A 14,604-nucleotide genomic window follows, 5' to 3' on the forward strand; every position below is an offset into this window, starting at 1 on the left:
CGAACGTCGTAGTCAACTCGTAGCCGTAGCAATTTGATTACGCCGCATACATTCCCATACAGCATCGCTGTGCACGAGCGAAGCACAAGTGGATCGTTAGCTGCTACGAAAGTTTCTTGGCGCAATTAGAGGCTGTAGCTAGGAGGAAGCTCTCCACTTGTAGCTGATTTGAATTTGAAAAGATGCTTTTCTTAGTTTTGCTTGTTCGTGATTGGGGCACTTACAACTTTGTTTGGTAGTTGTAAACTGTAGTATAAACATAGCTTAAACGTGTGATCGTTTATTTAAATTATTTTTCTTTCTTGTGTAATTGGCACAATGATACTAACTAATATTCCAAGACAATACAGAGGAATACAGATTTCAATACAGAGGAAAATCACGGTAGCTCATCCAATCGTATAATATTTAAACGCAAGTTTTTATTTTAAGTACCTAAACTATAAATCAGTATCTAAACTTACGCACAAAACAGGAATTTTGAATTTTTAAGAATTTCTTTATATACCTATATTTATAAAAGTTAAATTGGGTTACTCTGTCTGAGGCGACTGTTTTCCAACCTTCCACATTGATTTTACCTACTATTTAAATATCGTCGAGTGTTCCCAACGACCTACATTTGTCGGCTTGTGAATTAAATATGGCGTCAATCACTGAGTAGGATTTAATTACAGTCAGCAGCTCGGATTTAAATTCTTTAATTATATTGCTTATGTGACTGAGTTATTAATGACGCTGATGTTTAAGGATACCTACTGATTTTAAGGACAAAAAAAAGATTTGGAAGATTTTTGGTTCATAAGATTTTTAATAAAATATGTATCTTTAAGATTGCAATAGGTCAAAAAGTGTCAAGTGGCAGTAGTAGACGAAGCATTTAGCTTTACTGATGGCCTATGGGGTAGAAAAGTAATGGAGTGGCTACCATGGGCCGGAAGACATAGTGTGGGCAGCAGGCCCCCCACTAGGTGGACCGACGATCTGGTGCAGGTCGCGGAAGTACCTGGATGCGGGACCAATCGTTATGGGAATCCTAGTGGGCCTAGGGCCTTTGTCCAGCAGTCATTTGGCTAAAACCAGAGTAAATACAAATGAGTAGGTCATCTTCATAGAAACGCCCGAGCGCGGTTTGTATGTGAGCGCGCAAATACGAATGCGGCGCGCACGCACACAATGACAAAATTTAGCGTTGATTAGCGGTGAGTTGCCCCGAATTTTATCAGTGTCTGCGTGCGCGCCGTATACGTATTGGCGCGCGCTCACATACAAACCGCGCTCGGTGCGTTTTTTATGAAGATGACCTACTCATTTGTATTTACTCTGCTAAAACGAAGTTCAAAAAGTTCCTTTTTTACTTACCGATAAAATCCTTGATGGCTTGCGAGCCAGAGTCCAAAATGTCCGTAGGGTTGACCCTAATCTTGCAGTGCTTGACGAAGGGCATCTCGGGCAGCTTGGCCCAGTCGCCGCCGCCGCTCGTGGAGCAATGCACGTCGATCGAGATTGAGTTTTCGTACGCGCGAATCACGCGCTGCACTTCATTTTCTTGGTATGCGTCCGTAAAGTCTGCCAGGGAAAAGGTCCCGTCCTGTAACAAAGAGATTGGATTTGAGTATGTTTAAGTGTTTCTTTAGACACATTATGCGGTCTCCAAGGCATTGTCTGGAGAAACAAATTATCTTGGGACAAATGGAAGGCAGACGCGCTCGGGGCAGGGCACCGACGAGATGGTCGGACGCGGTGAGGAAGACGGTGGGCGGGAGTTTGTATCGTGCGGTCCACACAGCTTATGACCGCAGCCTGTGGAGGAACACTATCTGTGGTCGCGATCTTGATCAGTGAGGGACCGAGGAAGATGAAGAAGAAGAAAGGTTACAGATCTTGATTGTCACACAAAGCAACCCAAAAATTATGCCCATTAAAACTGCAGAGAGTTTTTAAGTACCTATTGTCTTCTAGTCTTATTTCTACCAGGACTAAAGGCTGAAAAGAAATGAAAATAAATGAAATAGTTAATTCAGTACACAGGCCCTTTCCAGGGCACTTATACACGTCCCAAATATAGCTTGCCCTACCACCACTTCGGGACAACATGGGCTGGTGCTGAGAAGAAGTGGCGGAAGAAACTGAGGTTATCAACTTAAGTTTAGGTATTTTTTGCGTCTCTTACGTTACGCTTGCAAAATAAGTTTAAAGAATCTAGCGTACCTAAATAAGTTTTTTATCTAAGTATAGAAAAGAGCGTCACTAGCAAAGAATTAACATATTTTACCACCTTTAAACAGCGACAAATAAATTCAATTGCGCGCCAACCCTACTCGGGTATGCAAACCGACAAAAGTTAGTAGGTCAAGCTTTTTATTGCTTCCTAAAAGGACTTCCGCCGTGTGAAAATACCACGCATTACGTTCTGCGAGGGACTTTTATCGCAAATACTTTCACAAGTGGGGACTGAGTTAAAGTTCGTACTCGTAACCCGAGTTTGAGTGGTGGAAAATAAAGGAAATGTCACTGACTTTTTATTTCATTGCAACTTTTTCTTACCTATAGAGTAAGTAGGGTAGGTACTTCTGCACCGTAAAGACGTTGACGTCATTTTAAGTAGCACTGTTTCAGTAGTCTGTCAAAGGAGATCTTTTTTTATGGTGCAAAACTTTAATTGACCACCACGACTCCATAAAATTGACTATTCAATCTATTTATTTTCTCGAAGCGCAGATTCATAAAATATGTATTTTGTGATCGATCAGGTTGATAGAAGCGTACAACTTAGGAATAATAAATCAATGATGAGACGATAAAATTTATCGTAGCTAATGGCTCATGACGTCACTCTGTCGTTGTTACCCCTATGACGTGGAGGTCCCATTTCCAAAAAGTGCATGTTGCCGTGTTTTTTTAATAGAATTTTATAATAACGTCCAGTGCCCGGTGTTTCAATAATCACCGTGCAAAATGAATCGCTTTATACGCGAGCGCACAAACAGTCTCACGTCAGCTTTATGCAAAAAAGCTCTAGTTTAATTAACCTCTCACGCGCCGAACAAATATTGGCAGCGACGTAATATCAATATCGAATTATGAATTAAATTTTAATTTATCATCCGAAGCTCTGGAGCTTTCAGAGAGCTTGATTTATGAAAGTGCTTTTAGTGCTTACGCTGAACTAATGATGTTACGTTTTAGAAGTTGCTTTACTTAAGCTGAGATCGTTAGTGCTTTAAGCTGTGCAATGATAGTGCCTTTATTTATTGCTAATTAGATAGTCGCGACTTAAGGCTTTAAAATGGGCGTAACTTTTTTAAGTAGTCAAATCCAATAAATGAAATGTAGGATTAACGAGTTTTGTGTGTAACGGAATAGTCGGATGACGGATGAAAGATTAGTTTATGATTTGAACGCTGGATGATGAGGAACGATTGGTCTATGGAGGAAACGGAAGGGATGAATGAGGAACGAGAATTGAGAGTGAGAATAGCTTAGTAGTTTAAAAGTGGAGTTTGTTGTTATGCGGAGAGTGTGTTGTGGACGAAGACGGAAGACAAACTAGTGAACTAGTTGTGTAATTATTATAGTAAAAGACGTGTAATACTATTATATTGAAGAGAAATATTATATCCAGTTATCACATTTACTCCAGTGTTATTTACTGAAGAATTCCCACTTCCTACAGAAATAAGAAATATTATCTAGTAACAATAACCAAATCTTTGTGAAAGTTCAAAAAATATGTTCTAAAGAGTTGTGGTTTAACTTTTATAATAAGGAAAGTTATATTACGCCTCGTTAATGACTACATTTAGCACTTGAGAAAATTAACTGTCGCTCTATATCATTTCCAGTGCTATGCATGCCCGGGTAAAACTTAATTACAAGCTTTTTTAGTTTTTCCGTAAAGTACGAGCTAATTCTGTTGACCATAAAGTTATTTAATTAACATACTTTTAACTGCCCATCGTTAAGCGTTGTTCATTACACATTTACTTAAATGGTCTGAAACATTTTTTTTTTGTATAGTGAAGTAGGAACTACGGAGTAGTTTTTCTTCGGATAAGTTTCTGTGATCTTTAGGGAAAGATCTTTTTGAAAACCTTCTTTCTTATTGAAAGTAATCCTGAAGAGTGGAAGCTAGATATGATAAAAATCTTTCCCCGTATTATCTCAAGCTGTTCCTTCAATCATCTGGTGCCTATATATCAAAACCGAGATTCATGCGGGCGCCGTAAAGACAAACGGCCTCAACAGCAATAGGCTTATTTCAAGGCCTATCTCGTCTCAGTAGATGCACCACACGTTGGAGCCTATTTTGGATATAGTCCAGCTTATTCTATTATTGTTGAGAAATATCAGACCCGTGATTTTATTTGGAAATGAGAATACATGGAGAAAATAATATTGTAGCATATTGTAGCCAGTGTAATGAAAATTTCTTAGAAACCGCCGACGTGATGAAAATTAAGGCTTTGAGTATGCTCATTGATATGTTCATCGCAGAATATACTCATTTTATGAGAGGTAGTGGGTAGCTATTAGGTAGATTATTTTCAACACGATTTTAGACTTCCATCACATAATATTAAGAAAATCAATTAGGCTTAGTTCAAAAATATTACTCTCTGCTTCTGAATAATTTTGGCGAAATTTAAATAACAGTGCCTGGGAGTACATAAATGTTACCTACATTTTCAGACTATAAATTCAAGATTTCAGCTGAGCGTCTTATGAAATTTCTAGAAAAAGGCCTTTTCCATGCGGCTTAAAATATGAATTATGGTCGCATTGGTCGCCCTACATCTTTGAGACGCTTGAAAAATGTCAAACGTAATCTTATTACGACGTCTAGATGTTTGCTATGTTCGCTAAAGTCTAAGTGTTTTTCTCGTTCCCATTTATTTTCTGTTAGGATTTCACTCGGCTTTTTATGGCCTTTAACTTTAAGTCGAGAAGCTTCGGTTATTATTGCGGTGAAGTTTATGTGTTGTTTAATGCTGCGGTGTTAATTATACAACTTGGAAATACGAAACCAACTTTCAAAGTGTATTATAATAAGTTTGGCCGGCACCTGCTGCCGAAACTTCGGTTAAGCGAAACCTTCTTTAGTTTTTGGGCTCATTATAATAATTGTACCTATTTCATATAGGTCTGTACCTATTTCATATAGGTCTGTACCTATTTTAAGTTATAGGTACTTCAATTATTATGAAAAGATGAAATGTAAGATTTGTGTATAAATGTTAATCTACTGGTAACTAGTACTACCGTAAGATACCAAATCGAATTTGATATTGTTTAGGAAAAAAATCTATTAGCTTATAGGTACTCGTACGCACCCACAAATATATTTTTTTATTCACAACGAGAAAGCTCTTGGCCTGTATCTCACCTGATGGTAAGTGACGATCAGGCCGAAGGTGGAAGCGAACTTCACCCGGAATCGTCAACCACGGAGAAACTGGCTACCTTACCTCTAACTGCCGGAACATACCAGTACCAGCTCAAACAAAAGACTGTCTAAAGATTTTATCACTCGTGTACTTATTTTTTCAACCAAATAAACCGTTGAATTTAAAATAAAGATGCCTATATTTCGTATATCGTTATTTTAAACGTATTGTGATCGAGTGGATGCATCCCACGCCGCGAAACGGAAATTAAAATCGACGGGAGCGAGGGAACGCCGCGAGATTTATATGTATAACTTCAAATTAAAAACTACATTTTACTGGCAGCATATTGCAGTAAGACGGTTTTCATGTCTGTATTTTTTAAAGTTTAATTTATGCATATATGCATGTTTTGTTCTGTAAAAACATCATAAATTATGTATTTTGTAATACCAATAATTTTATACATTGGTCAATCTGGCAATGATTCTAACTACCTAATGAATCTAAAAGGCTGCAAAATAATTATCTAACTCCTTTTGACTCCCAAAATATAAAATGTCACAAAATTATTTGTCATTTAGTGACGTTTTCACACTACGATTATTTTACGATTGATGGGATAATTTAGCAATAACATAGCTTCCTATCTCTGATAACTTTAATAAAATAATGTAAACTAATATTTTCCTAGATTAACTCATTAAAACACAGACACAGATAGAAATAAGTCCCACTTTAGTGTTTCCAATAACAGCAACTCCGTTACCCATTCCCGTCAGTCGACACGTTTCCCCGTCAATACAACGGGGACATTTTCCGCGACCCCGTTACCCCGGAAATTACCCACTGACTTACTAAATTGTCTCATCACTTTATGAAACTAGAACGATGTGTTTGTTAATTGCAAATGTGAGAAACGTAAACACACCTATTTTAGAAAAGAAAAGAAAGAAAAATTGTTTGTTTGGTTCAAACATATTCAACACAATTTACAAGTATTTTAAAACAAATTACTTATTATTGCAAACAAGTAAGTGTCCTAATATAAACACACGAACATAAATACACAAACGTTCCCAGTATTCCCAATACCCACCGTCCGATCGTTTCCCAATATTTGTCATGATGAAAAATAAATAACTGGCGACGTGGCAGGGTTCATCGCGTTCTACATAATTTATTTGTAGTTAAAACACTTAACTGGAGGAAACCTAAAATCTATAGAGAGTAAGACTCTCTTTACTGGGGTATTTAATGCATGGACGTGCTATGTTCTCAGAACATTGTGCTGAAATTGGAATCTTGTGGTTACCTACCTCTGGAACTGTTAATTTCGAACCACTTTCAGGAGTATTTACATTGAGTTCATTGAATTAACAATTTGTTTATCCAACAATTCGATTGGGAAATTAAATTAGCACCTTCTAAAAGCTGGTTTCATTAACATTCTGGTAGCACCAACAAAATGTAATTACACATTTTAAATTAAACTTCCAAATGAGCATCGAATCTCGTTACAGTACGGCGTCGACGAAATTAAACATTAATTTGTTCCCGCGTCAAAATATCCACCATTTTGAATCCCTGGTGAATGTTTTATTAGACTGTCCTAGTGAGGTGGCAAGGGAATAAAATATACAGCCAATAAAGACCCAGGAGGCAGATCATTTTTCTATATATATAAAAATGAAACCCGTTTCGCGTTGTCACGGCATCACGTGTGAACGGCTGAACCGATTTCGATAATTCTTTTTTTTTAAAGTTTGTGGAAGTCCAAGGATGGTTCTTACGGAAAAAAATATTAAGAAAATCTCTACGCTAAGGCGGTACGAAGTTCGCCGGGTCAGCTAGTTTTTAATAAATTGCGTTAATAAACGCTGCTAAAAATAAATTGGTCAAGTGAATGTAGTCGTATACTAACGCCAGAAAAATAGGCTGTTATTAAAATGAAACGCTATCGGGATCCGTTAAAAATTATGTAAGTAAACACAAAAAGGATCAGGACTCAATGTCTAATATTACAACTTATATTAATTTTTGGGTGTTTTCCTTGGAAAACCTAACAGTTTAACTAAAGATAACAAATTAATGTTAGACACCAATTTTAACATAATAAGGAGAAAATAATCCTCTATTTTAGATTAAGCCTTCAGTACACTCAAGGATCAAATTTATTATTTACTGTTGAAACGAAGGTCAAATCGGCAAGTTACTTACTATCCCATATTATTAATTCAGCGATTTGTGGTTCAACGTAGACCCTCATCTTTGTTCTCTGGAGGTCTGCAGGAGTGATAGGTCGTGCACGCCATTTGCCTTTCAAAGGAAACCACATAATGGCTACCAGTTGAAGGGGACGCAAAGTGAACCGATTCAAATCAGTTTCAAAAAGGTTTGAAGATTTTATTGTATTATACAGGGTGTTAGGTAAATGGGTATATGAGCCGACACTAGCCCATGTTAACATGGTCATATACTTAAATGGTATGGTGAAGTCAGAAAATTCATATCTCCATTTTAATTTTCATACAAATCGGATTTTATAAAATTTATTTTGTATGAAAATTTAAAAAAATTAAATGATGATATCAAACTGACTTCATTATACCATTTATATGACCATGTTAACATGGGCTAGTGTCGGCTCATATACCCATTTACCTAACACCCTGTATAGATATTTACTAACATCAGAAACGTTCGAAAGCTATAGGAAATTATAGTAAATAAATAGGTCTACAATCTCAAGTGGTACATAGAAAGAGGAAATAAAATTATTAATGACCTATGTAGGTACTCATCAACTCAAAAATAGATTGTCCTCCTTAACAAAAGTGCTTGTTATAAAAACATTTCGAGAACAAAATAAAACGAAATAACAATGTTCAAAAATGTATTTGTCATTTGTCTGTTGTTAAAAAGGAGGCTACGGCATTTAACCCAAATAACTAGAATTTACCTACGCGTACCGTAATTTCATATTACTGGGCCGATCACCGTGAGTCTCATAAATAAAGCTCATATTATGAGCAGGGATGCTGTAATGGAAATTAATGAAGGAACTTTCAGGCCATGCCTCGTTACTGCGAGAGAATTTATCTAGCTACGATGGACACGAGTCGTTTGTTACAGAAAATAAAGGTTATTTTAAAAGATAATTATCAGTTTTTGAATAACGTTGAGAGTTTGGGTAAAATGTTTCCGGTCAGGAATAGGCTAGTTGCCTAAAAAAATTTTTTTAGTCCGTAATGTTTAATATCAAAAAATATTGGACACATATATTTTTATTTGTCAATCTAACAAATAATTACATAGTTATGGTGCGTTGAAGTTGCGCACGACGTCACAACGTGCGGCATTTTTAAGCAAGCTTTGACGTCACGGGCCTCTTCTTATGAACTTTGGGGCGCTTTATCTCTTTAAATTTTCATTAGTTTGAAAAAGTGAAAAATACGTGTAGAGTATTTTTTGATAAGTTAACTGACGGACTAATTAAAACTCTTGCTTTTTGACCCAGGCAACATCCCCATTTTACGTATCTAATTAAAACGGAACTTTTGAACAAATTCCGGATATAAGATATAAAGAGCTACGTTCAGATACATACCATTGCTATGTACGTAGCGGATACTTAGCAAAGGTATGTAGTAGTACTGGTACTCGTAAGTACATATGTACGTACCTGTACATACAAGACTTGTTACACGTAATGTCAGTTACTGTCGGTGCTACGAACGTTGATACTGATGTTATGTAGCAGTACAATGTACCCGTGCTACGTACCAGTTCTACGTACCTGTGTTCGAACCCTTCGTACTACTAGTGCTATGACCAGGATTCAATGCCATACTACGACCAGGTACCTGCATGATCCATGAGCCGTAAAATGCGAATGTGTACCTGGCGTGCACGAGGTACCAGTGCTACTAATGTATCGTAATATACTGATGCTGTTTACGAGACCCACGTATCCATGTACGAGCTACCCCTCATATTAGTACCTGTGTTGCGTATAACTACGGAATCTGTGCTACGAACTCCACGAGTCATCTTCGTAGTACCAGCACAGAATATGTACCAGTGCTACGTATCACTGCTAAGTACTAGAGTTTCGTAATGGTACGTGTTACGATGCATGTACCTACGTACGTGATACAATGATGTGCTACACGTAGGGTTGCCAGGTCCAAAAACACAAAAGCCGGACTATGTGCTTCATTTGGCCGGACATTTTACCCTAAAAGCCGGACATGCGACAATTAGTGAGCTCACGAGTGAGTACTATCATCATCGGTTGCCTAACGTCCTGATGCGTGCGTGCCTTATTCTGTGGCTCGACTTTCGCCTGGCGCGGCAGCCAAATAAAAAGCCTAACAAAAGCCGGACAGGCCGCCATCGGTTATTTTGGTCGGACACGCAATCAAAAACCCTAACTATGTCCGGCTTTATCCGGACGCCTAGCAACCCTAGTTACACGCTACGACCAGGTACATACCTGCATGATCCAGGAGCCGTTCCCTGCGAATGTGTACCTGGCGTGCTACTAATGTATCGTAATATACTGATGCTGTGTACGAGAGCCACGTATCCATGTACGAGCTACCACTCATATTGGTACCTGTGCTACATATAACTACGGAATCTGTGCCCCGAACTCTACGTACCTACATACCAAGTAATTCAAAGTAAAGTCTGGTCGCCGAGCACATAGAATTTCGTCCAATGACCCCAAGCTGCTCGGCGACCGGACTATAGTGTTACGTCTACATACCTGCATGATCCAGGAGCCGTTCCCTGCGAAGGTGTAGCCGGCGTGCACGAGGTGCCGGTGCCGCGTGAAGGAGCTGAGCAGGTTGCGCATGCACTGCATCAGCGTGTTCATCTGCGGATGGATCAGGATCTCCGTCACGAGGTTCTCGGATGCGAACTGGATAAGGCGCTCGCCTGTGGACAAAAATAAAGGGTTAGTTGGTGGTAATGTTGCGTACCAACTAGGACATAGTTAATTTCTTGTTTTTTTGTATTTTTTTTAGCTTCAATCCTCATTTATGACCGCAGTCTGTGGACGAACAAATATATGTGGTCGCGATCCTCATCAATTAGGGACTGAGGAAGAAGGAGATAATACTCATTTGGAGCAAGTTCTCCTAAGTCAAATACTACACTTGTCTGTGTTGACTTTATTTACATCTAAGTGCCACTAGTGGTCAAAATTGAATAAAATATTTTTGATTTGATTTGATTTGATCAGTTCTGTAGATAGCTTAATGTTTTACCTCTGAAGCTCAGCATCGTCTTTATATCAGAGGGTTAATTAAGTTAGAAAGTATTTAAGACACAAAATGTCACAAAAATGTTTATTTTTGTATCATTTAGGTTGGTGCTACAAGGATGAGAGTACAATTTGAGAACCACTAGCTCTATACAGATTCAGATGAGAGAGCATTGTTGTTTCAAATTACTTGTCCAATACACTCGTATTGTGGAAAGTAACGAATAAACCCATATTTCACGCGACCTCGCGGCAGCATCCCCGCTCATATGCCATTGTTCTCGCGGTAACAAGCGCCCAGACAATACTAATGACGCACACGGCTTTATTTGGGGTATGTACTTTGTACAGCTTCTTCCATCTGCTGGAAAGTTCCATGAAATGGAATTAGTAGAGTTTTATATTAAAAGCTGAGGAAATGAAGCACAACCTTTAAGTGCATAATTCCGAAATAATATTTCATAAATTGAAGATAGGTACTCGTATTTATTCACACAATTTGAAATGGAATACTGGGTGGAATATACGAGTAGAAATAGAAAGGTGACATTTTATGAAATGATATCACCGTCAAAAATAAAGAGTAGAATCATGAATATGTGACTAAAAAATGAGTCACCATCCCAAAACCGTCATTACTCCAGAGACGTGTCCCAAATATTCCCAATAAATATTTTCCCGACCTTTCCATGAAAAGGCAAAGGAAAAATGTAACATTAAGCCAAGTCAAGTGCATCTAAATCGCCTTTATCATATTATTGTTACTCTGAAATGTCTCAAGAGGCGCTGCGAGGACAATAAAATTTGGACCCTCCGCCGCCTGCGTACGAATCAGAATCAGTTCCGCATTGCGCCATTCGGCAGATACGAGTAATAACTACAGGGTTGATACTTTATTATTTTAGTCTTAACACTTAAAAAGTATTTAATGTGAAGAAAATTTAAAGCGTAATTATAATTAGAGTTAATAAAGTAAACGACTCATTAGAAAGTTTTAAATGACAGCTAAATTAAACGTTTAAAGTTCGAAGTTTTTTAATTAGTTTTGACTTGGGTCATTTGTGATTACTCGTAGGTCTTCGTTTCATTTTTTTTACTGTGAGGAATTATTTTCTTTTCAAATAAACGTAATGATAAAATATATTATGATTCAAGGAAGATATAGGTACGTCTTTATAACTATAGCTTGATTATATTGCGTCATTTCACCTTAGAATCATGTAGGATTCAATACATGTTACGTAAGTAAAAAATACCCAGCATTATTTCACTTTTTCATCGACACAATAGGAAAAAGCCTTTTCTGGGTTAACTTGGAATATCAGCTGGCAACCCTGTCACAAGAGAAACCTTTTATTATCCCCAAGCTTTATCAGCCTACAGTCGGTCGGTACTCCGCTATTACGACTCGAAATGTCGAAGATAGCTCTTATTTATGAACGATTCGGAGGAAATTTCGATCAATTTCGCTAATCAAACAACGCTTTTTGCCATTTCATTGGGTTTGTAGATGAATGATTAGCATTACAAAAGGATGGTCAAGGTCGACTGGAAAGACAAAGATGGGGTACAAAAGTGTCTCAAAACTGGTGATGAGATGTTATGAAAGGTCATAGGCGTCTGTAATGACGCAATCAGACAAGTGGATTTTAAGCTGGGTTGCATAATCTTACTTTAACTTTAACAAACGTCTGTCAAACTTCATACAAAAACACCGGACATGATTATAGTCACAGTTAAAATAAGATGGTGCAACTCGGCCTTAAACTACGGTTACGGTGTTTATTTTCAGTCAGTTTGATTTATGTAATTTTTCATCGCTTTACAGATGATTACCTACTCTTTAAGGGATACCTAAAAAGTTACCTGTTTACAGTTTATGGTGAAACGGACTTTACCCAAAGAGTCTAATCATGTCCATTGTCTTGTGTCTATACAAATTATGCTATTCACGATTAATAGAAAAGATAATAATTCAATTACTACGCTAAAATAAAAGTAACACAACATGATTGAAAGATTGTGTTACCTACCTAATGTTTTAATTTCGCTGCCTATAAAACATTTTTTTATTATTATTTCCTATTTTTTTCAAATCATTGATTGACTGCTACATGACTGTCCGTTTACGTTGGATTTTTTTCCGTCTTTATAAACTGCTACAATAAATAAATTATGAATTTGTTTTTCATAAACTAAGATCACGTGAACACGAACGTTTTGTGGGTGGATTCCTGACGTTTATGGTTTATGTGTAGTTTATGGGGTCGTTAAAATATCGTTAACCGGTTTGATTTATAAACAAGCCTCGCAGGAATAAGGACTTCATGGTTAAATTTCATTAATTTACATTCTGTTCCTTATGTAAGTGCCCTAATTATTTTAATAGTAAGTAAGGTCTTAAAATGTATTATTGTGTAACTTTCGTACATTAAACTATATTTTGGATATTTTAAGGGTCATTTACTATCTGCAAATAGAATTTAAAAACAGTTTCCTAAATTATTTGTAGGCCGTTACTGTTTCATAGAACAACGTGGCCAATAAAATAACAAGTGATCAATCATCCTATATTTTGTGAGCAAAATTGTCTGGCTTCAAATGGTGCACGCTAATTGATTTTTTCCAACCAAGTGAATTTGAGGTAAAAATAGAGGCAAAAATGGAGGCAAAAATGGAGGCAAAAATGGAGATGAAAATGAATAGTTTTTGGCAGGTGAAACACAGTGGAAGTCATAGAGTAGCCTGCAATTATTAATGTGTAAAACGGGATGTTTTTAATTGAAAAATTTATTGTGAATTTTTCGACTACTTTATACCGAACCAGTCGAATTAATTGGTATTGGTTAAGGCTTCATTTATTTTATTTTTAGGCTGCAGTACTAATAAGTTAAACCACTACTTCATAGTTGGTAGTCCATGGCTTTATTATATGTGTACGTATGCAATGTACCTATGTTATTTTATTAACATTCAATGATTCAAATCAATATTGATTAAAGTCAAAACTAAACCTAAAGTAACAGTTACAAACTACTAGCCGGCAAAATGATGGAGGTGTTGTATTCTACACAATTTGACAGCTGTCACTTCTCATTTTGAGATTGGGCCACTTTACATAAGGCTGTCCATTTGCATGAAAATGTCACGTCACATCGCATTTTCGCTGGCGTCATGCGGTTCAGGTAGCTGTAGTTATTATTATTCTGTGCCTGTAGCAGCAATTTGCAGTGTCCACTGCTCTTGTGACCTAACACGCTTGTATAATTCTATTTTTTCGGGAAAACTCCATGTGGAAACCAGATAGGACGGAATATACGCAAAACAGAAAACAATGGATCCAAAAATGTCAAAGGCTTTCGCGGAATCTCTGTTTGAACTGAAATATCACATTTTTTCGTGACAACAAGGCGAGTCCACAAAGAAATTTGAAGCTTTTTACTTTAGATATTTTGATTATTACTTAGCAAAAGTCTCAGTAAAAGATTCATGATTTGTAAAACAAATAGGAAGATTCGTAGAAAATCGAAAGTAAATCTATAAATCATACAACGAAACACGTGTATTGTGTATAAAATGTTTTACTTATACAAATAGTCTTTATTTACTTGAGCAATTTCATAACATTGTAAGGTTAAGTCAAGAACTGTTCATACTCAAAGGAATGCAAACAGAAGTGGCACAAATCTCACAAAGGCAACCTTTTAAAGTAACAAAATATTTACCGCGCGAGGCAAATCCAAAGTAACGGCCGTTAAGGCATGTTAAGTCCTCCACGCTACATTGTTATTGTGAGGCTCTTTTGTGATGTAGTGTAAGATTATGTTTTACTGCAAAATGGCATAAAAGGTTACCACAACTACTTACTACTTTTTTATTAAACAACTTTAGCAATGCATCATTAATAAATTATAGATTTTAGAAGATTGTTATTGTTAAAGT

The 14,604-nt window shown here is 37.0% G+C and overlaps 1 protein-coding gene across 5 annotated transcripts in view; it reads right to left on the reverse strand.

Moving 5' to 3' along the window:
• LOC114351455 (microtubule-associated protein futsch) overlaps positions 1-14,604 on the reverse strand; it is a 77,607-nt gene that overhangs the window by 51,108 nt on the left and 11,895 nt on the right. For 4 of the 5 annotated variants that reach the window (XM_028302681.1, XM_028302679.1, XM_028302684.1 and 1 more), the window contains exons 2-3: positions 10,162-10,334; positions 1,363-1,591 (exon numbers count right to left, since the gene is read on the reverse strand). In XM_028302681.1, coding sequence (XP_028158482.1) covers positions 1,363-1,591; positions 10,162-10,272 — 340 coding nt within the window. In that variant the 5' untranslated portion in view covers positions 10,273-10,334. Of the gene's footprint in view, positions 1-1,362; positions 1,592-9,885; positions 9,906-10,161; positions 10,335-14,604 lie in introns of those variants that run through there. The other variant, XM_028302678.1, reaches the window with a different exon arrangement.

Source organism: Ostrinia furnacalis, unplaced genomic scaffold, assembly GCF_004193835.3.
Source record: "Ostrinia furnacalis isolate ACB-3 unplaced genomic scaffold, ASM419383v2 OfSCF1145, whole genome shotgun sequence".
NCBI classification, from domain to species: domain Eukaryota; kingdom Metazoa; phylum Arthropoda; class Insecta; order Lepidoptera; family Crambidae; genus Ostrinia; species Ostrinia furnacalis.